Source organism: Urocampus carinirostris, chromosome 5 (assembly GCF_059441175.1).
Source record: "Urocampus carinirostris isolate Australia breed hairy pipefish chromosome 5, RoL_Ucar_1.0, whole genome shotgun sequence".
NCBI classification, from domain to species: Eukaryota; Metazoa; Chordata; class Actinopteri; order Syngnathiformes; family Syngnathidae; genus Urocampus; species Urocampus carinirostris.
This window is the reverse complement of record NC_142353.1, coordinates 31,839,018-31,860,481: the sequence shown is the minus strand read 5'-3', so window position 1 is coordinate 31,860,481 and position 21,464 is coordinate 31,839,018. Positions and strand designations below refer to the sequence as shown.

Genomic DNA, 21,464 nt, shown 5'->3' with positions numbered 1-21,464 from the left:
AGGATTTAACACCTAATAGTGATGCACTACTAATGGGAAAACGATGCCAAGTTTTAGGAGCCAGCGGGACCAAGTATACTGCAGGAGTGAAATGAGAAAAAGAGGCAAGGGCACAGCATTTGTCTGCACAGATTATGAAAAATAAGATTTATCTTGGTTGCATGTAAAAGACAACATTGTGCAGTATTTTCTCAGCTTTGGTAGGTCCAGCCCTTTTAGTTGTATATGGTGTTATTGACAGCTCACAGCTAAAACTCCTATTTTATATTTCTTTTTTATTTATCAGGCATGAAACTCTCTCACTGTGAATTATTTAGGTCCAAGGAGAAAATGTTTTGAGACAGGGAGGGGGGTATTGGGAGATTTTCAAGAGTGAATTGCTTGTTTGAGGTGGTGTGTTTAAACTAAAATCAGTCTATTTTGCATTGTGTGTGTAAAACGTATTAGATTTGATCTCTTTATCGCAATGTTTGTATTCAAGAAACTAGAGATGGATATTAGAAAATTGAGTAAACAGTCTTTCTGAAATGGCGTTGGAAATAAGGTTGCATGGACGGGTGCTGGAAGAATTTGAAAGCTTTAGGTACTTGGGTTATGATGTGGCTGCAGTTGGTGGAATGGAGTGCAAGGCATTGCACAGAGTGAATCAAGAAGCAAGGTTTTGGGTGGTCTGAGGAGAGTGATGAGCAACGAAAGTAGGACTGTATGAGTGTGATTGTGCCGACTGTGTTGTATGGTGCAAAGACTGAGCCTGAATGCAGGTTAGAGAAGGAAACTAAAAGTTTTTGAGGTGAAGTGTTTAAGGAGAATGTTAGGAGTGACAAGATTGGATAGATTGAGAAATGAAATTGTGAGAGACAGAACTGGACTAGTAGTGGAACTGAGCAAGTGTGTGGATAAGAAAGTACTCGGTTGGTTTGGACACATGGAGAGGATGGATGAGGAGCGAATGTTGAAGAGGATCTACAGAGCAGAAGTAAATGGAAGGAGACCAAGAGGAAGGCCGCAATTGACGTCGATGAATGGTGTTATGAGTGCACTGGAGGAAAGAGGTCTAAATGTAGAGAAAGCTAGAGCTCTTGTTAATGATAGGATTGAGTGGAGAGGTGTTGTAAAAGGATAGTGGGATGTTTAGACACGTTCTAAGGGATGGGCAGGGCACCTGTATGATGCGGCAGGGGTAAACCAGTGAAAGCTGTTGGCCCTGCTGTTGAACAGAAGAGTGTTGTGTCACCCTGACCCGAATGACATGGCCGCTTTCTTGTGGAGGACGATAGCATGGATAACTTGGGTGCCGAGGTGCTTAACTTGTTTGGGCGGGTGGGCGTTTGGTTTGGCCATGGTCAATTTGTTTGTGTGTTTTGCTACTTTTTCCTTTTTTCTTCTTTATTTTTCTTTTCTTTGTTTTTGTAAATGTGTTTGTCTTGCGCCGGTCACCCCTCTCGAGGGATATGATCAGGGTAGATAGATAGTGTTAATAGTTGTCAATAAATTATTTGAATTATCGCTGCATGGTTTTAACAAGGTTTTGTCACTATGAATGCTAGTTTGAGCTGAGAAAAAGCCAAACAAAATAGTATACCAATTTGGATCAAAAATAAATACGACATTGCCTCCACACCCTATTCACTTTTTACGCCCGGACTCGTTTTCATGCCTGATTTCAAAGCAGTATGACTATTGAGGCAAGCGTATTTTTTATTCATAGCTCACATTTGAGTTTAGTGTTGGGAGTTGGTTTAAATGTATAGCTTCGTATATTCAACTGTTAAAAGAAACAATGTGTTGACAGATTCAATGCCAAACGTGATAATCACTTTTTTTCATTATTTGTGCTTCTAAAATATCCCTTTTATTTCTGTAATTATAATGGGAAGGATGCCAATTTAGGCTTTATGATAAAGTATAATACTGAAAAACAAAGCCAAATGTTTATTTTAGTGAATACATAAAGCCCCCTAGCCAAATTTAGTTTGACATGCCTGTCTTACAACATACAGCACATCCACAACTATAAATAATTACACATTCATAAATGCACCATCAATTATTTCCTGTACAACCAAAGTTTGATAGGGACAAAACAATAAAATATTCTTAATGATTTTCCTTTATCCAGGCGAGTCCAATCTTGTAACGAGTCACTGGAGAGAAAACGTTTTACTTTTATTCCAAAGGCGCTTCAGTGCCAGAAGTCTTGAATGTTCACACCTCTGTTGCTGCAGTCCACGCATATTTTTTGGAGCGGAATCAAGGTAGGGGGTTGGCGGTCCTCACAGTCCGCTATGGTTCGTCATGTCTCCTTTTTTTTTTTTTATAGAAAGCAAACAGGTCCGACCTCCAGGTGATAACGTGATCCGGGTTCCGTGGTGGGTAGGTTGGAGACGGCCACTATGGGAAGTAAATTTGGCTCCTGAGTCTGAAACACGAAGTGGGTCCGACGCCAGCGGCCGTCCTTGATCTGGGAACATCGTGTCAAAAAATAGAGGCAGTCACGGTACAAAGCGTTTATCCTCACGAGCTTTTAGTTTGATCTAAAAATGTTTCAAGTGATTTGTCGGAACAACTTTGAATTACTGTTATATAACTTGTGATATAAATGCAGTTGAGGGGAATAAACAAATCAACATCTGTGTACAGATTTTAATAGTTACATGTAGATAGATAGATACTTTGTTCATCCCCGAAGGGAATAATGGTGGGTACTGATAGATGATTAAAATGTTGTCAATAAGTTTTCCAGCTGCAATAGTTTATTTTTTTTAATCATCACATCATTACTTCGATAATCACACGATTCATTTAGTTGTTATAAATGCACATCATATTTATCCTCACATATTTTAATGGGAGTATTTACTCGCTGCATTCATAACACTGTAACCTTTCATATCAGTGTATTTTCCGGGTTCCTACAAATTAAGGCAAGTTAAATTCAAGACTTTTTAATGCCTTTTGAAATCAAATTCAAGTCGTCAAAAAAATAAACAAAACACATAAACCATCTTCTTTCTCCCTCTTACCGTACCCGTTGCTCGTCTCAGCTCCATGAGGAGCAGAGCTTTCAGCCGCTTGGTCCCTCAACTTTGGAACTCATTACCACCCATCCTCCAGTATTCCAATACCCTGTCCAGCTTCAAATCTGGAATCAAAATCCGCATTTTCCGACTTGTTTATTCGTAATAAACTTACTCACCTGCCGCCCCTTCTTTTTACCTGGACATTGTTTTATTTTTGTTTTTTTATTGTCTGTTTGTTTTATTGTAGTTTTATATTATGTGTACAACAATCTTGGCTGTCCTGAGAGGCACTTTGGAATATAATGTATTATTATTACATTATTATACAGGTATTTATAACAAGAAAGTACATCTCAGGGGACCACTGGCTATTATGATGTTCAGCTTCTTACTTTTAATAGTTTAAAATGCACATCATTGTTTTCAAATGATAAAAGGAACTGGTCACCAGGCTGTTAAGGGATCCAACCAATCAACTGAGCTCAGTAGCAGTTGAGTATATGTGTCAAAAGGTGCTCAAAACTTTTTTTTTAGGACATAAAAACTAGAAACAAACATTGGACAATTAAAATTTCCGACGCTCATTTGTTTTTCAAAATAAAAAATATATGCCTGTCTATTAATATGTTCTTAAAACTAACTTAACCCATTTTAAGGCGACAACGTTTCTTGCAAAAAGGTTTTGAAAGTTATAACAATGTAAAGATAATCATATTCACATCAAATGTGTTTAAAAAAAAGAATAAACAGTAAAATAAGAAGAAAATCCTAAAATTGACCACTAGTTTATGCAAATTATTTTGAATATTAACAAATGTGTATATTATACATACATACACATTAAATTGCAAAAAGTCATAAGTTTTGAAAGTTTAAAAAAAAAAAGTAATTCTATAGCTAAAATGTGTTCATTGGGTCCAATGCCCAGTGGTTGCTGACCATGGTCTAAAAATACCTTCTAATATGGAGTATTATTTCCTATAGGAACGTAAAGCCTGCAATGCCTTTTCTGTAGGCCCCAAAAAGATCTGAATCATGTGATAGTATCCATGAATACGTATTAATAATTCCAAATTCTCTTACAGCGTTTTTTCATTATTTTCTCTTTTGGTTATGTTGCGTACAGATGTGTGCTTTTAGTTAACCCGTCACATTTCAGCCATTACTTGTTGCCAGGGTGAGTAATCTGCCCTGAGGCCATCACAAAGACTTCTGAAGGCTGTGACACATAACGTCAGTGTTTGAGCTAATGGTTTAGCCATTCAGATTCCGAGTTGACCTGCTAGCGGGCCTTGAGAAACGCCACCCTATGATTAGCTGGGGGGCGGTAACGAAAGTTTCACAATGAAAACGTGAAACAACATTTCAATGTTCAGTGTTTTTGTAAAACTGGCATTTTTAGCCCTAAATAAAATAAAAAATTGCTATAAATATGACAGGACATGCTCTTTTAGCATTTGTTTTAATAGTGATTAAAAAAAATATATTCTTGATGGACTAAAACGCTCCATATCTGTTTGAAGAGTAATTGAAATCTACAACTGCAAAGAAAAGATAAATTGCGGCTCCGGGCTGTTTTCCCAAATAGTGGTTATTATCCCATTATTATGTTTTTTATATGTGTTGCAGCTGTAGCTGTAGTACCGCATATTTTCCGGACTATAAGCAGCTACTTTTTTCCCTAACTTTAAACCCTGCGGCTTATTCAGTGATGCGGCCAATTTATGTAATTTTTCTAAAGGCCGCCAGCAGCGCTCGAGTGTTGCTACCATTAACTGCCCTGTCAAAGCTATATTATTATTATTAAAGCTTTAAAAACTCTCTCGGTGGACCGTCTTTCTTTGTAGATATGTGTAACCCATGTATAATATCTATTTGCAACTGTATATTTTTGTAATGTATTTATTTTAGACACTTATTCTGATATGTTTTGCACGTGTGAACGAAAAATGAGGGGCGGAACAAACGTGGAGTGCCGAGTTTAAGTGGGGACCGCTAAAGGTGAGGGACAGACAAGGAAAGAAGAGGGGGTAAAAAGTTGGTTAAAGAAAAAGGAGTTGCGTCAGTAAATGTGTTCATCTGATATATTTTTCCAACCCTTACCATTGGAAATATTTACTTTTTTCCTTGGATTACCCAGACCCGGACTCTGCAGGTCTGCATCAAACCTTAAGTACCGGTAGCATTTTCCATTCATTTTGCCGGCTGTGATTTTTGGACTGTGCACTTTAATGAAGGACAGATTGTCTACGATCATGAGAAATTGAGATGTGTCACATATACTAGGCCCTTAGCCGATCATGAGAAATTGAGATGTGTCACATATACTAGGTCCTTAGCTTGGCCTTTTGATTTTTGCATTCCGGAGATGGAATAAGAGCTTGCTCTGTCCACTCCAAGCACCGGCCCGGTATTGCAGAACCTCCGGGAACGGTGCATTTGCAATGATCGCAACAAGGCTTTAGGGCTAGGACCTTAGCTTGGCCTTTTGGCTGAGAGTAAGAGTCCCGGCTCCTAGGCTTTGTAGCGTATTATGAACTGACCGATAACGGATAATGGATAATGAATAACGAAGATAGAACAATAACCCTTAAAAACTCCACATTTAGTTTCATTTGTGTTTGCTGTTAAACGTCATATTGAAATATAATATTGTGAATGTGCATGATTGCTGTTGAGATTGACAAGATTGTTTTCTGTTATTAGTGTCAATAAATTTGTTCAAACCATTAAAAAATTTAGTTTCATTTGCAGGACTTGAGGTCGGGTTTGGGTTAATTTTGTGTTTGTGTTACATGTTTAAATGTGGGCGCATGCGGCTTATATACAGGTGCGGCTTGTGTATGTACACAATCGGTTTACCTCTTAAAATGTGGTGGGTGCGCTCTATAGTCTGGAATTTACAGTAAATGTTTTACAGCCATAAAAGTTATTGAGGGTTTGATTGATTCAGCCTCATGAAGGCCTAGGTGCAAAATGCACAGCTTGCCACCGACTTCCGATCAGCAATTACGACGGGATGCATGAACGCGTGAGTAGATTCCCGTGATGTGAACACGTACCCAGCAGTCATCTGAGGGCACGAGTGGTTCCAGAAGATCGCTCGCCTGGATCTTCTCCCCCCTCCAGGTAGTGAAGACCACAGCCTGGTCATAGTGCCTTCTGCTTGGTCCTGCTGCCCACACTGGCGTGTTGAGGCAGTGGACTGTGATGTGTTGCACAGCCTCGCTGCTCAAAAGGTGGATGAAGTTCATCTGGATGCGACTGACCCCCATCTCCACCTGGAAGGTAAATCAGCATTCACTTGATGACGTTCCCATATTCTACGTCCGTGTCTGTTTCAGCCAGGAAAAAAGCGTGCTACGCTTTGACTAGCTGAGCAAGGTTTCTTGTTGAATCAACCTTGGAGACGCTGACGGGTTTCAAGCATGTTTGTCCTCCAGCCGTGAAGTTGCACGTGACCTCAATGCTGTCGGCGTTGCAGCCGAGGTTTGGATCGATCCAGTAAGTTCCTGGGGAAAGAGGGGTGGAATTAGAATAATGTATGTGTATATATTATATAAATATATATATTTAAATTTCTAGCGCAGTTCAATGTCTCCTTAATTGTACATGTGTTTACGTGTGTGTATATAGCGGGTGTGGGGGGCCACCAGGGTTGGATAGGGTTACTTTAACTTGATTACTTTCAATTACTTTTGGATTACTCCAATACCAAATATACTAATAAAAGACAAAAGAAACTAAATATGAATAAAATTACTAAATTTTGTGCAGGCTTGGGGAGTAACGGAACACATGGAACGGCAAAAATGATGTTGGCAAGCTGTTTGGATTTATTTTCATTTTGTTTCTGTCGCATTTTATGTTAGTTTTGCCGGAGATCAAAGCCAGGAGAGAAAGCTTACCACGTGTTGTGAGTCGTAGTTTTATTCATTATATTCACTAAGAAATATCCCCTATTTTGCGAGCTAGGCAGCCAGTGAAAGGCGTGCAACATCAAAAAAGGAATAACAACAAGCATTTGAAAGTCGGCGTCTGTGCAAAATGTAATGTTAAAAAAGTTATACTGATAATTTTTTTTCCATTTTCAATCGTCTATAATTGTATTTATTTCGTATATGTTTTATGTATAAAAAAATAGTCGTTGGGCCACATATGGCCCAATGGGCCGTTGAATTGGAGGGACTGGAGCTTGAATTTATCAATCATTCAATACGTAACTTGTTTTTGAGTAAGTTCTATAATTACAAGATATTGCCATGAGCACTATAACACTGACATTTATAACATACAACAAATCATGGCCAAGCCTTCTTTGGCCTAGTGTCTATAATGAAAAGGTAGAGAGGCGAAACGACCAAGTTGCGCAACTATTTCCATATAAAAAAAAATATAAATATATATTGTATTATATACATAATAAGAAACATAAATGTTCAGAATCTTTCTGACAAGTAGTGTGGCCTGAAGTATTATTATAGGGCGGTGACAAATTATTGTGTACATACAGTGCCTTGCAAAAGTACTAGCCAATCAAGAACTTTTCGACTTATTGACATATTTCAGGCTTCAAACATATGAATAAAGAAAAAAAAAACTAATATTTTCTAAGAATCAAACCCATGTGAGACACACTTGTGAAAAGAAACCAAATGTATCCAATATTTTAGACTGCGCTAACAAACCCCCCCAAAAACGTATGCATTGTAAAAATATTGGTCCCCTTCTGAGTTAGTACTTTGTACAACATTTCATTTGTGAGTATCACAGCCAAGTCTTTTGGGGTATGTCTCTAGAAGTAAACAGAAACAGAACTATGTACCTAGTCTTCCTAAGCATTTTTCATCTTTTCACAAATGCTCTACAGGATTCAGGTCTGGATTTTGGCTTGGCCATTCTTAAAAGCTTTATAGAGTTAGTTAAAACCATTCCATTATAGATTTTGCTTTATGTTTAGGGTTGTTGGCCTGTTAGAAGGTGAACCTGCACCCCATTCTCAGGTCTTTGCAGACTCCAACCGATTTTCTATCAGAATCACCCTGTATTTGGCTCCATCCATCTTCCCATCAACACTAACAATTTTCCCAGTCCCTGCTGAAGAAAAACAACTCCAGAGCATGATAATGCCTCAACCATGTTTGACAATGGAAATGTTTTTTTTCTGACTTTTCTGGTGTTCTTTGAGAAATGGCTTCTTCTACGCTTCCATAAAGGGCAGATTTATGCAGAGTACAACTAATAGTTGTCTTAAGCACAGATTGTCCCACCTCAGCTGTGGTTTCTTCTCTGACTAGTTTTCTCCTTGTTTGGGCCTAACGTTTAGAGGGATGGCCAGGTCTTGGTAGGTTAGTAGTGGTTTTATTCACTCTCCATTTTGATATCATTGCTCGCACAGTGCACCATTTTGTAAAAGTTGCGAAATCTTCTTTTATCCTATTCCTACTTTGAACTTTTTCACAACTTTATCTTGATCTAGCCTGGTGTGTTCTTTGGTCTTTATAATTCTTCATAATTCTGTCTTTTGCAGTGCATTTAACACACATGTGCACTCTGTCATTAAGTCAACATTGGATCATACAGAAGTCATCGGGAACTTCTGTAGTCAATTAGCTGAGCTGAGAGAAGAGGCGGCCACCTACTTTTCTGTCTTTTTGTTGTAAACATACTACAACATTTTGAAATAATTTGGTTCCTCTTCACCTATGTGTCCCACATGTTCGGCACATTATACTGTATATATACCGCAACATTCTGTCAAGCGTTTTGTGACCCACCATCATGCATCCTTTGCTCACAATTGTGGAGGTCTCGGCAGATCCGGGCTGGATTGCTCTGCTTTCCCAGTGGGTTCTTTAAGCTGTGGATCAGAGAGCTAAGATGCTCCAAAGTCCTGAAGATCTCTGTTCCCTGATCCAGCATGGGAAGGTGAACACTGTGGTAATTCTGCTTGAAATAGAGAGCATGATTGAGATTATAGTTTCAGTTCATGCATCTGGAAATTAAGATTAAATTTGTTTGCATCGACACAAAAGGATGCTGAAACATATACAGTACAGGGAATTGTGTGATTTAGATCAGATAAGTTAAGTTAAGTCAAGTCATATACATTTACATGGCTTGTGACAATTCCTGCCATATCCAGTAGAATAGAATTGTCTTTATTGTCATTGATAACATCATAGTGCACGTTGTTTACAATGAGATTAGATGTGACACTCCAGGAAAAAAAAATGTAATGAAGAAAGAATAAATTAAGATAAAGAAGAATAATCAAGTACCTTACTATATTAAAATATTATTTAAAAAGTAAATGATAATGTCAGATAAGTCTCTAATTGAATTTTTGTGTTAAGATCACCTGCCCAATTTAGTTTTTCTTTTTTTGATATTGGGTTGTTTCTATGGCGGATTTGAGGAAGAGGCAGATTGATATGTACAGTTAACAATACAGTTAACAATGTGATTAAAAAAAACATTTTTAACAATGTTATTTGGCACTGTAATGTGCATTTGGGGAGGAATCAAAAAATCAATGTGTATCGCTTAACCAAAATACAGAAAAAACTAACAACAAAATACATTGAAAACAATTAAATAAACAAAGTCATAAAATAAATAATAAATAAATGACCATGAGTTCAAATCCAGCTAACAGCCTTCCTTTTAGGAGTTTGCATGTTCTCCTCATGCTTGTGTGGGTTTCCTCCCACAGTTTAAAAGAACATGCATGTCAGGTTAATTAGCCGGTCCAATTTGTCCCTAGGTGTGAATGAGCGAGTGAGTTGTCCCTGTGTGCCCTACGTTTGGCTGGCAACCAAATCAAGATATCTCCTTCCCACTGTCGGAAGATGGCTTGGTTGGGCTACATCTACCCCACAATCCTACTGAGGATAAGTGGTGCAGATAATGGATGGATGAAATTAATGGCATATTACTGACTGCTGTTTTTAAATACCTTCATCAAATTATTATTAAACAAACAAAAAAAGAGATTTCCGAATTTACAGAGAAATCTAAAAAACACAATTAGGTTCATCCTAAAAGAAGCCGTTTATCTCTTATAATATGTTTTGGTGGCATTTCCGCTTTTAATTGGAAAAGACCGTGAGCAGTGATTGGAAACTGATAATGATGGCACTGATTGTGTGGTAGTTGTAGCCGCCTAATGCAACAAGTCACACTCGCATATTAGCCATAGTTAAATAATAATAGTACATTAAATTATCTTCGCACATAGCTTCGTGCCAGCCAATCGACTTCGGGGATGGATTTACTCATTATGACACACAAAGTATGCTTCTACAGATTAAAACGGCAAGTTAATTCTGTATAATAAAGCCAAAGGTTAATAAAAGCGTGGAAACAGAGGAACACATGAAACTTTTAAGAAATTTTTGTGAGAAAATAAAAAAAAATTAGCAGCCATGTTGTAAACTAATCATCCCTGAGCCAAAGCCAACTTCACAAGGTTCGCTTCACTTAACAAATGATATCATCATGACATTTTTGTTTCTAAAGAACATTTTTTCTTGGGTTTTGTTTCGTTTTTCAGACAACCAATCATACGTTTTTTGTCATTTTGAAGTCATTTTCGGTGCCTAAAATTCAGGGCATTCCTAAATATTACTGTTATTTTGTCAAAATAAATACTTTGTACTCTTGAATTTGTCTTAGAATCCGAATTTCTGATTTTCTCAAACAGCTTACAGTATTTTGTCAAATCTCACCTCTGGCCAGAGTGGACCCTGGGAATCAATGATGACTTGAAACGAAGTTCCATGAGCTTCATTCTTCTGCAAAAATACAATGAATACATCCATAACTACATAGTCTACGGTGCATAACCTTTATTTGTTCAAAAAAGGAATATTATGTACATACGAGAGAGAGAGTAGAACCGGTGAGACCCTAGAGAAATAAAAACATGTCATCATTGAACGGTATAACATCCAATAATTTATGCATGTAAAGTATGAAAAGTGAACTTACTGGTGGTCCCGGTGGGCCACGTGGACCGGGAGACCCCTGCAAACCCCCGGTAATGCATTTCAAATACTGATGTTTATTCAGACCTGGCTTTGCCTAACTCTGAGATTTATTATTACTTACCCGTGGTCCTGGCAAGCCCTGTGAATAATATAATAGATCAATACTCGAAGGCAAGCCGTATTCAAATAATGAGAAAACGAGGATGAGATATGAAAAAACTTGAATAAATAGCTTTGCAATATTATTTCATTTTTCAATGTGAACAGGATAGTGGTAAGCTATTAAATAGATTGGTATCAGTGAATGGGAGTGCCTTACCTGTCATAATGGAATGTATAGTCCATCTAATCCATCTACCAAAATATATTGACCTAAATCTATCTGAAACTATCTATCTATCTCTATCTAAAGTGATCCATCTTTTTCTATCTGAATCCATTCATATCTCTCGAACTGAATCCATATATATATATTTTAATCCATACATGTATCTATCTTAATCCATCCATCTATCTATCTAATTCCATCCATCTATCTGATTTCATCCATCGATCTGAGTCCATCCATCCAAAATGGCTAACACAATTTTTTATGAAAATTTACATAGTATTACTTTAAGCCACCGTGAGTGTCTTTAGCTAGGTTTTGTGTCAGGCCACCCCCAACAAATAACAACAAAATTGATAATTAATACAATAATATTATAATGAATGTAAATTCTGTGCTACAGAGCACACCTGATTAAAAGCCACAGACACAAATTTAAGAAAGAAACTTTGTTTTTGTGCAAACCACACCAGATTAAACAACCACAAAACAGCTATAAAAATGAACTTTTTCATGTCCATTTCTTGCATTTGAAATAAAAATCAGCGGGGAAATGTCCAGTACACAAAAGCAACACGTTGTGTTGCGATTAAGACACTTGTTTGTGGACTGTGTCAATCTTAATCAACTAGCACAACAGTCAATATTAATATTAATTTAAAAAAATGTTTTATTCATTTAACACTGTAGTGTTAACTCTGCTTTGCACATCTCTTAGTCGAAACATTATGTATTTTTATATACTTTTTATTTGTATTATTTTTAACTTGCTGCTATTTGTAATTTGTATTGAGGATGTTTATTGTTTGCACACCAGAAAAATGAAGTCATTTTATCTAAATGTTAAATGGTCTGCATTTCAAGTCAATGAAAACCTCCCAAAGCGCTTTACAATGTGCTTACCCATTCACAGACACACTCACACACCGATAGCAGCGTCAGCCATGCAAGACAACTACCTGCTTATCGGGGGCGTTAGGGATTCAGTGTCTTGCCCAATGACAGTTTGGCCTATAACACAGAGGAGCCGGGAATAACCTGTGACCTTTTGATCCCAAGACGAGCGCCCTACCTCCTCAACTAATGCCTTCCCTAATCTGTGCTGTATGTTGTGCATACGGCATATTTGACGATAAAGTTGAACTTTAGGTGTTGTGTACCAGGGATGAGAGAGCTTAAGATCAGTATTTGTAAATCTGACTGTGCCTTAGACACAAAATTAACTGCACATCCCTGGTATGATCGCAAGAATTTCATAGGGTTTTATTGTCACTGTAATTTCTGCCGCGGTGATGCACAATAGAAAAGTCGTCACGTTAAGCATTCTCCCCAGCACTCACAGTTCAAACAGTAAAGGGATTTGTCAAAAAGTTTGTCACGCACCGTGTCCCCCCGACTTCCTTTGTCACCTTGTAGTCCCTGACAAGAGGGAAAAGAAAGGGTCAGTCCAAAGACCGTAAAACCGTCAAACGGGATGTTATACAAGTACGTACAGGTTGGCCACTGGGGCCGATGATTCCAACGGGACCCAGAGCTCCGTCCATGCCCTGGAAAACAAGGACATGAAGAGATTTAGGACATCGTTTCTCAATCAACGGTCTGCGAAATGTTAGTGGACCCTGAGCCGTTTTTTATCGCCCAATTGCCCGTCAAAGGAGTGGAAAAATAATTGTTAAAATAAAAAAATAAATAATCGTATGATTTAGGATGATCAAAATAGGGATATTTGACCTACAAAGTTTTACTGTTTTACTATTTTTTTCTGCAACAGCTGCTATAAGAGCACATCATCCTCAAACCCCATTCTCCAGACATAATCAATCGAACCCAATTCAACACAAGTTCATGTTAACCATTGGATCAATTAGTCTTGTCTTGGTAGTCAGTAACAAGAGTGATATTCTTGAGACTTCCGTTAGCTTACCACATCAGAAATTTGATTAAATTGCCTCACTGAGTTCTAGGTTAAAACGTCGGAACTCACTTACCATGAGTCCTCTTGGTCCCTTAGGTCCCTGAATCCCTGCTGGGCCCATGTCTCCTTGAGGTCCCTGGACCGAAAAATAATGGGATTTAAATGATTTTCTTACATGCTAGCTATAACATAATACACAAAAGCAAACAGCTGACTTGAACAATTGCCTTTATGAAAATAAGACGTTTTAGAAATAGTGTATTGAGACCAATAGAAATTTACCTTCGGTCCAAACAGACCTAACACCCCAGCAAATCCTTGATCGCCAGCATCACCCTAGAACATTATAGGACAGGTCATGTTAAGTAAACTGTACTTTACATACAGGTATTGTCGACAGTTTTCATGGCCAAATTCAGGCACTTTTTAGGGACTGCTATTTCTCCCACTTAGAAATCATGGAGGGGTCTGAAAATGTCATCGTAGGTGCATGTCCCCTGAGAGAGAGATAAACTAAAAAGAATCCACATTGCATGATTTTTTAACGAGAAAAGTCCAAATAGCAGGGTGTTCAATTACCTTTTTTCTCCACTGTATGCCATTATGCCATTTTTAATGTTGCATTTGCATGTATCAAAACATAAGATTTTTAGATCTTGAGTACATCACAAATATAATTGTGGATGTGAACAATTCGTGTGTAAATATATTTCTTAGACAAATCTCTCCCCATTAAGGTTTTGGGTGTAAATGATGGTTGTATGAAGCTTACCTTTTTAATCACAGGAAGTTCTTCCCATTATAATTTACAACTGGGAAATGCCACCTTCATTTTTTGCATGGCCCATAATAAATGTCCATAATTGATACTCAATCATTGCCCCAATACACATTTGCCCTAATGTCCTCTTTAGGTATAGCATGCAGCTGTCCTCTTGGGGGCAACCCTTAGAGGGCGATGATTTTTAATAGGACAATGCCATACAAACAGATGCCAGCTGCCGTCTTTCACGGTGGTAAAAGAATCGCAATGACAAAGTAAAGCCACCAGAGAGCAGTGTTGGTGTCATTTATTAGCAGACTTAATGAGAAACATGGGAACAATTTCAAGCACTTCACCCAAAATTCAAGCAATTTCCAATCCTTGAAAACACAACATAAATATTCAAGCATTTTCAATGATTTCAAGCACTGCACAAATACAGAAATTCTACTTACTGGTTGCCCTTTTGCGCCTTTCACTCCTTGGTTTCCCATCCTTCCCACACCGCCAATGCTACCTCTTACTCCTGTAGGTCCAGTTTGGCCTGAGAGACCCCTTTCACCCTGAAAGATGAATATAGAGTAAATGTGCTGTTAAATAAGGTGCACACATTGAGATGTTACAATTCTAGCTGATCAACCCATGCCTACCTTTAGTCCAAAAGGACCTTGAGATCCAGGGAGACCCGGCTCACCACCTTTACCCTGCGTCCCGGGTTTCCCCATGAGACCGAAGACTCCGTCTTCTCCTTGCTTCCCCTGAATGCAAAAATATGGATGGTTACTCTAAAGTGATTCATTTATTGATCAAACCGCATGTCTGACCTTGGTGCCTTTGCTCCCATCTGAACCAGGCAGTCCATCCAGTCCGGGAAGCCCCTCGAGACCCTCCCTTCCTGTAACACCTCGAGGGCCAGGGGAGCCTTCTGGACCCTACAATCAAGAGTCAAATAAGTGAGTAGATTCATGTTCCTTTTTATCTGACTGAAAAAATCAACAGTAGTTGAGAAAATGCATCAGGATTTGTGCACCTTTTTCATGACCAAATTCAAGCACCTTTAAAGGACTTTCAAAGCCAATTTTCAAACTAATCCAGGACCACTAACAGAAAGTTTGTTGTAAATCGTGTATTGTGCAGAGCCACAAACGTATCTGCGATTTACACATGCAATATTTGTTCTTATGACATGGGAATTTTTAGATCTTGAGTCAATCTCTGCAACAATTTCAAGCATCTACAATTATTTCCCCCGCAGTTCAAGCACGTGTCAATATTTGGGGGGAAAAAGGGGTCAAATACAAGCATTTTTTAAGCACTTTAACCACCCCGTAAAAACCCTGAATACATAGGTTAGCTATTGCTTGGTCACAATAACCGCTAGTGCTTTTAGTTTTTGGTAGATTTCACTTATTTTTGTTTTGCTGATTCATAGAAAGCACTATTGAGATGTTTGATGTGTACTAAAAGCCAAAATATCAGCAGGAATTTCGGCTAGATCTGTTCAGAAGCCCCATCTTTTAATTATCATTTTTATATTAATAATGATTAATCATAAATAGATAAAGTTGAAGCAAACACATTGTAGTTTCACCTGTTTTTTAGTAACTCTGTTTACATGCAGGCAATAATCCAATTGGAAACAGAATGCTGGTTTTCTGGAGAAATCCAAAAGAATCATTTCAATTCCCAGAGACAAAAGAATAAACCCCTTTGCGAACATTCCGATAATTAGGGTGAAGTGGGGGCTAGATAATTACGCAAATAATTAGTCTTTTCGCATTTAACTTTTGACATTAAATGATGATTTCATTCACGTCACACTGTCATGGTTGCCATGGTGCCCAATTGTCCGCGCCTATGTGTGTCACGGCTGCCATGGTGCCCAATTGGCCCCGCCCATGTGGCGCCAGCTGCGGCTTGTTGAGAGATTGACTTTCTATATTAAGCCCAGTGCTCTCTTGCTTCCTTTGTCAGCCCGTCAAACGAACTTCTGGGGCGGCAGTAGCTCAGGAGGTAGAGCGATCGTTTTAGGATTAAGGGATCCCAGTTCGAATCCCGGCTTGTCCGTGTTACATGCCGAAGTGTCCTTGGGTAAGACACTGAATCCCCAATACCCCCAATAAGCAGGTTAGCGCCTTACATGGCTGCACAGATCACGGCCGCTATTGGGAAATGTGAAGCACAATGTAAAGCGCTTTGGGAAGTCATTGACTTGAAAAGCGCTATATAAATGCAGATCATTTCATTTCAGATCATTTCATTTCATTTCATTTCATTTCCCCCACAAGATGTGGGTTCTGACTCGGTCCTGTTTTCCTGTTGATATTTCCAGTCCGGTATTGTTCCCGGGTTTTTTTGTCCTGTTTAATTTCGGGTTCCAGTTTTGTTTCCGTCTAGTTTCTCCTGTTTATTTTCAATATCCTGATTCGTTATCTGTCTTGTCTGTTCCGTCCTCTCCGGTATCAACTCAGGCAATTGGAATCGATCTCGTCGGTCTCTGGCTTCCTGTCTTTCCACGCCAGACCGGCTGCCTAACGTGCATGACTCCCTGTTTCCCGTAAAATAAAGGCTTGTGTGAGAACGTGACGCGATTGGGTCTTGATCCCATTCCGGCTCTTGACACACACACACCAAAATCAACAGAGTACCGTGCTCCATTGCTGTGCCCCGTGTGTTTGGATGTGCTTGTACATGTTTTACCAGAAGCATCGATTTACACTATACACAGATGTATACGATTGTGACACCCAGTAAATAAGTACCTGTGGCATTTTCGCTTTGGGGACGGAAATGAAAGAAATGAAATCAACCAATTTGCATGGGACTTTATTAGCGAGAAACTTGGGAGTTTACACAGTAACACCCACTCAACACATAAAACCCTCCCTAACCTGCCCCTGTGATAGCATTTGCTGTGTGCATGATACGTGGATGTAAATGACATTAAAGGCAATTCGTTTCAAAATCCACAAAGCAGTCATATTTCATGTAAACATACCCCAGTGTATGAAAAGCAGCAAATAAAAAAATAAGTGTCCGGGTAGATCAATGCAAAACGGCTAGCACCCAACAGAAAAATGCCAGACACTGATCTAGTTAAGTGCCCAATGTAAAGACTAAAAAGGAAAACTCGTTTTTTTTTTCCCTCCACATGTCACTTAATGACTTAATCTGATTTTATTGCTTATCCATGCATCTGCCATGAAATCCATGTTTGAAGACGTGCATTAACTTAAATCACCGTCCTGACAGTAACCAAAGATCTTCTAATGCTGCCAGTCATAGCTGTGGAAAAAAATCACTCTATTCCGAAAAAAAGGTAATGGATCTTGATTAGAAATACTCCTCCGAGGCAAGAAAACCCCCTCCCGACTAACACGATGAAACGTGACACTAACGGTGTAAAATATACGAGCGTTTATTTAACTCACCGCCGGTCCTTTGGTCCCAGATGTTCCCCTCGCCCCAGATTTTCCTTTCTGACCCTGAAGCAGAAGGGATTTCATTTCATCAAACGTGGACCCGTGCTTCGAAAATTGAGCGACACCGTGTTTACAGTATTCCTCATTACGATGAGTTAAGTCCTTACTTGTTCACCTTTGGATCCTTTCGGTCCTCGTTGTCCTCTGGGCCCCGGATGTCCCTGAAATGACCATTACGGTTTGAGCAAGTCATGTCAAAACTCTGATGCCACTTTAAATCAAACCGATGGGATACTTACAGGAAGTCCTTGGGCGCCAACTTTACCTCTTTCTCCATCAACTCCTAGTAGACCCTTTAAAAAGTTATATTCTATATTATTATTTTTTTCCCTGGTTTCGCTCAAAACTCACATTCAGTGCCTATCGAAAGTATTGGCCCCCTAAAAACTTTTTGTCAAGTTGCAACATATTAGGCTTCAAACTTATTAAAGCTAAAAAAAAAATCTGTTTCTAAAAAACAACAACATATAAGAGACAATTGTGAAGTGGAAGCAAATGATTTCAACATTTTATATTATAATTACAAGAAAAAAATTGAAAAGTCGGTGTTGCAAAAGTATTGGCCCCCTGTTCTCTCAGTTTAGCCAACTGACTCTAGAATTTCTCCAATGAGTTCTAAATGATCCAATGTAGACCTAAATGACTAACAATAACAGCGTGCAGTCTCCGTTTAAATGAACCTAAACATACAACATTATGAAGCATTATGAACACAAAATAACACACTAAGCAGCTCCAGTACAAATGTGGCAGAGCTAAAAGCAAGACTGGGATAAAAGAACATTTTGCAAAATGGAGAGAGCATAAAACCACCCCAAACCGACCGAGACCTGGCCATCCCTCTAACCTTTTAGCCGAAACAAGGAGAAAACTAATCAGAGAAGCAACCAAGAGACCCTGACCACAATTGATGATTTGCAGGCAAATTCACAACTGAGGTGGGAAAGTTAGTAGTACTCTGCATAGATCTGCCCTTTATGGACGAGTGACAAGAATAAAGTCCATTCTGAAATAATATGATCAAAAGGCCCACATGGGAGACACAAATAAAGTGTAGAACAAGGTGTTGTGGTCAGATGAGACCAAAATTGAGCTCATTGGGCCGAATGCAAAGTAGTACAATTGTCGTAAAAGTAACACTGCACATCACCCTTGAAACACCCCCCTTATTGACTTAAACAGTCCTCGTTAGTATAGTGGACAGTATCTCCGCCTGTCACGCGGGAGACCGGGGTTCGATTTAACCAGCTCGGTAGCCTAGATGGTAGGGCGCCCGCTTTGAGACTGGGAGGTTGCTGGTTCAAGCCTCGGCCGAGTCATACCTAAGACTTACAACATTGGTACTCATTGCCTCCCTGCTTGGCGCTCAGCATTAAGGTTGGAATTGGGGGGGTTTGGTCACCTAATGACAAAAATGGCTGCGCCCTGTTTGGCTGCGGCTGCATCGGCTCGCTACAGTTTAACTGTACGGGTCAGGTGTATCGACATTTCGCTCTGTGTGCATTGTTACAAAGAATGACAATAAAAGTAAATTCTATTCTATTCTATTCACTGTCAAACATAGTGGTGGCAGTGTCAGGCTCTGGGGTTGCTTTTCTCCAGAAGGGAGCCAAATACAAGGCTTTTCTCGCAGAAAACGACTTGGAGTCTAGAAGAGACCAGAGAATAGGGTGCGGGTTCACCTTCTAACAGTACAACGACCCTTAACATAAAACAATCCATTTTTTAGCACAATATAAAATGTTGAATACATGTGGTTCCTTTTCACGATTGTTGTTGATTCTGAGAAAATATTGTGATTTTTTTTTTTTTGTATCTCGAAGTTTGAACCCTGAAATATGGCAACAATTTTTGAAAAGGGGCAATACATTTGGGACATCATCATCTGACTCACAACTGGTCCGGTTTCGCCTGCTTCTCCTCGGTCACCTCTGTTACCGGGAGGACCCTGCCATGGAGCACAACAATAAATGTGTTCCTGTGAGCGACTCCTGGGAGAACATAAAACAGACGCAGGGCTCTTCTACTCCCCAAATAACATATTACAGCGCCACTGATACTAAAATATTCATTGCCGTCTGAAAATCGTATCTTTTAATACCAACCCTTGTTAACGTTGGGTTATGTCTGAAGGATTGAAAGGAACATATCGATTTTACTTTTACCCTATAGAACCCGGGTTACGATGTCCCTTCCTTACGATGTTTCCACGTTATAATGTAGAATAAGGTGTGTTTTCGACCCACCATACGACATAAACAACAAATTCAAACTTTGCGTGTATGCATATGAATGTGTAAATTACATGCGCCATACACCTCTAAGATTCCTGTCCGCTATTGGTTAATGTCATATAAGATGCTAGCCTGCTATTGGTGTGCATCAAAGCATCATAAAGAAGCAGATATGTATTAGCTAAATTCAGGGTTGGGTAGGGTTACTTTAACTGGATTACTTTCAATTACTTTTGGATTACTCCAATACCAAATATGCTAATAAAAGACAAAATAAACTAAATATGAATAAAATTACTAAATTTTGTGCAGGCTTGGGGAGTAACAGAATACATGGAACGGCAAAAATGATGTTGGCAAGATGTTTGGATTTATTTTCATTTTGTTTCTGTCGCATTTTATGTTAGTTTTTTCCGGAGATCAAAGAGATCAAAGCCAGGAGAGAAAGCTTACCACGTGTTGTGAGTCATCATTTTATTCATATTCAGTTTCTTTTGTCTTTCATTAGCATATTTGGTAGTGGAGTAATCCAAAAGTAATTGAAAGTAATTCAGTTAAAATAACCCTACCCAACCCTGGAAATTCCTGCCCAGAATGCTTTTCTTTCTCTTCATTCAGTTCAGAATTTGGGTGCTTCATAAAGACTTAATGTGATAACATACTGTATTTTTGCACTTAGCTATGGGCCCCAAGACGGGCTTTGATGCTAAAGAGAGAAGCAAAAACCTAATAACCATGGAAACGAAGCTTGCGATTATCAGGAAATACGAAGAAAGCTGATAAGTTTTTGTTTGGGGATAAATGCAAGGGAGACATCATAAAATGCCGGTTCCTTCTTTGACTATCATTGTCCACTATTGTTCGTTGTTTTGACTATTACATCATAGTCACTTTTGGCCAATCATGTTGCTGTTTAATAAATAGCGGGACCCAATGGTGGGTCTTTAGGGACCGGATGGAATTATCTTATCTTAGAACTCCTCTCCTGGTCCTCCTTCTAAGTTTGAGTGTCTACTAAAGCTTAGCACTTAGCTATGGGTCCCAAGATGGGCTGTTATGCTAAAGAGAGAAGCAAAAACTTAATAACCATGGAAACGAAGCTTGTGATTATCAAGAAGGCTTATAAGTTTATTTTGTTTTGGGATAAATGGGAGAATTCATAAAATGCCGGTTCCTTCTTTGACTATCATTGTGCACTATTATTCGTTGTTTTGAATATTACATCATTGTCACTTTTGGCCAATCTTGTTGCTGTTTAATAAAAAGAGGGGGCCCAATGGTGGGCTTTTAGGACCAGATGGAATTATCTTATCTTAGAACTCATCTCCTGGTCCTCCTTCTAAGTTTGAGTGTCTACTAAAGCTTAAACTTAACGAAGGCAGACAAATTGTTACTTTGGCAAAGAATACGGCCGTAATCAATCAACAATTGAGACAATTATTAAAAATAAGGAGGCCATTAAAGCAACAATTCCTCTAGACTCCACCTTTTTGCATCCACCTGCTATTCCACCTGACCAGCTCAAATAAAATCACACCTTAAAGATCAGGTAATTGTGTCATTGTAATCCTGTGCAGTCCTTTGAGACATTTTTGTGATTAAGTATATATAAATAAATTTGACTTGACCTAAGTAAATTAAATTCAATTTATTCTTTACATGTATTTGAAGTATATTTCATTTCAATGTTTTAAATATAAGTTTCTATAAACCGCCGTATGCCAATTTCAG

General features: G+C 38.7%; 1 protein-coding gene and 1 pseudogene across 1 annotated transcript in view; one reads left to right on the top strand and one right to left on the bottom strand.

The window, feature by feature from the left end:
- Positions 1-1,959: 1,959 nt before the first annotated feature.
- LOC148366049 (uncharacterized) overlaps positions 1,960-21,464 on the bottom strand; it is a 153,000-nt gene continuing 133,495 nt past the window's right edge. The window contains exons 42-60 of the mRNA XM_088334992.1: positions 19,394-19,447; positions 17,739-17,792; positions 17,607-17,660; positions 17,449-17,502; positions 14,842-14,949; positions 14,668-14,775; positions 14,473-14,580; positions 13,537-13,590; positions 13,328-13,390; positions 12,833-12,886; positions 12,723-12,758; positions 11,133-11,150; positions 11,013-11,048; positions 10,905-10,931; positions 10,751-10,816; positions 8,798-8,969; positions 6,423-6,532; positions 6,083-6,301; positions 1,960-2,461 (exon numbers count right to left, since the gene is read on the bottom strand). Coding sequence (XP_088191118.1) covers positions 2,315-2,461; positions 6,083-6,301; positions 6,423-6,532; positions 8,798-8,969; positions 10,751-10,816; positions 10,905-10,931; positions 11,013-11,048; positions 11,133-11,150; positions 12,723-12,758; positions 12,833-12,886; positions 13,328-13,390; positions 13,537-13,590; positions 14,473-14,580; positions 14,668-14,775; positions 14,842-14,949; positions 17,449-17,502; positions 17,607-17,660; positions 17,739-17,792; positions 19,394-19,447 — 1,542 coding nt within the window. The 3' untranslated portion in view covers positions 1,960-2,314. The remainder of the gene's footprint in view (positions 2,462-6,082; positions 6,302-6,422; positions 6,533-8,797; positions 8,970-10,750; positions 10,817-10,904; positions 10,932-11,012; positions 11,049-11,132; positions 11,151-12,722; positions 12,759-12,832; positions 12,887-13,327; positions 13,391-13,536; positions 13,591-14,472; positions 14,581-14,667; positions 14,776-14,841; positions 14,950-17,448; positions 17,503-17,606; positions 17,661-17,738; positions 17,793-19,393; positions 19,448-21,464) is intronic.
- Positions 5,368-5,457, top strand: LOC148366052 (U2 spliceosomal RNA; annotated as a pseudogene).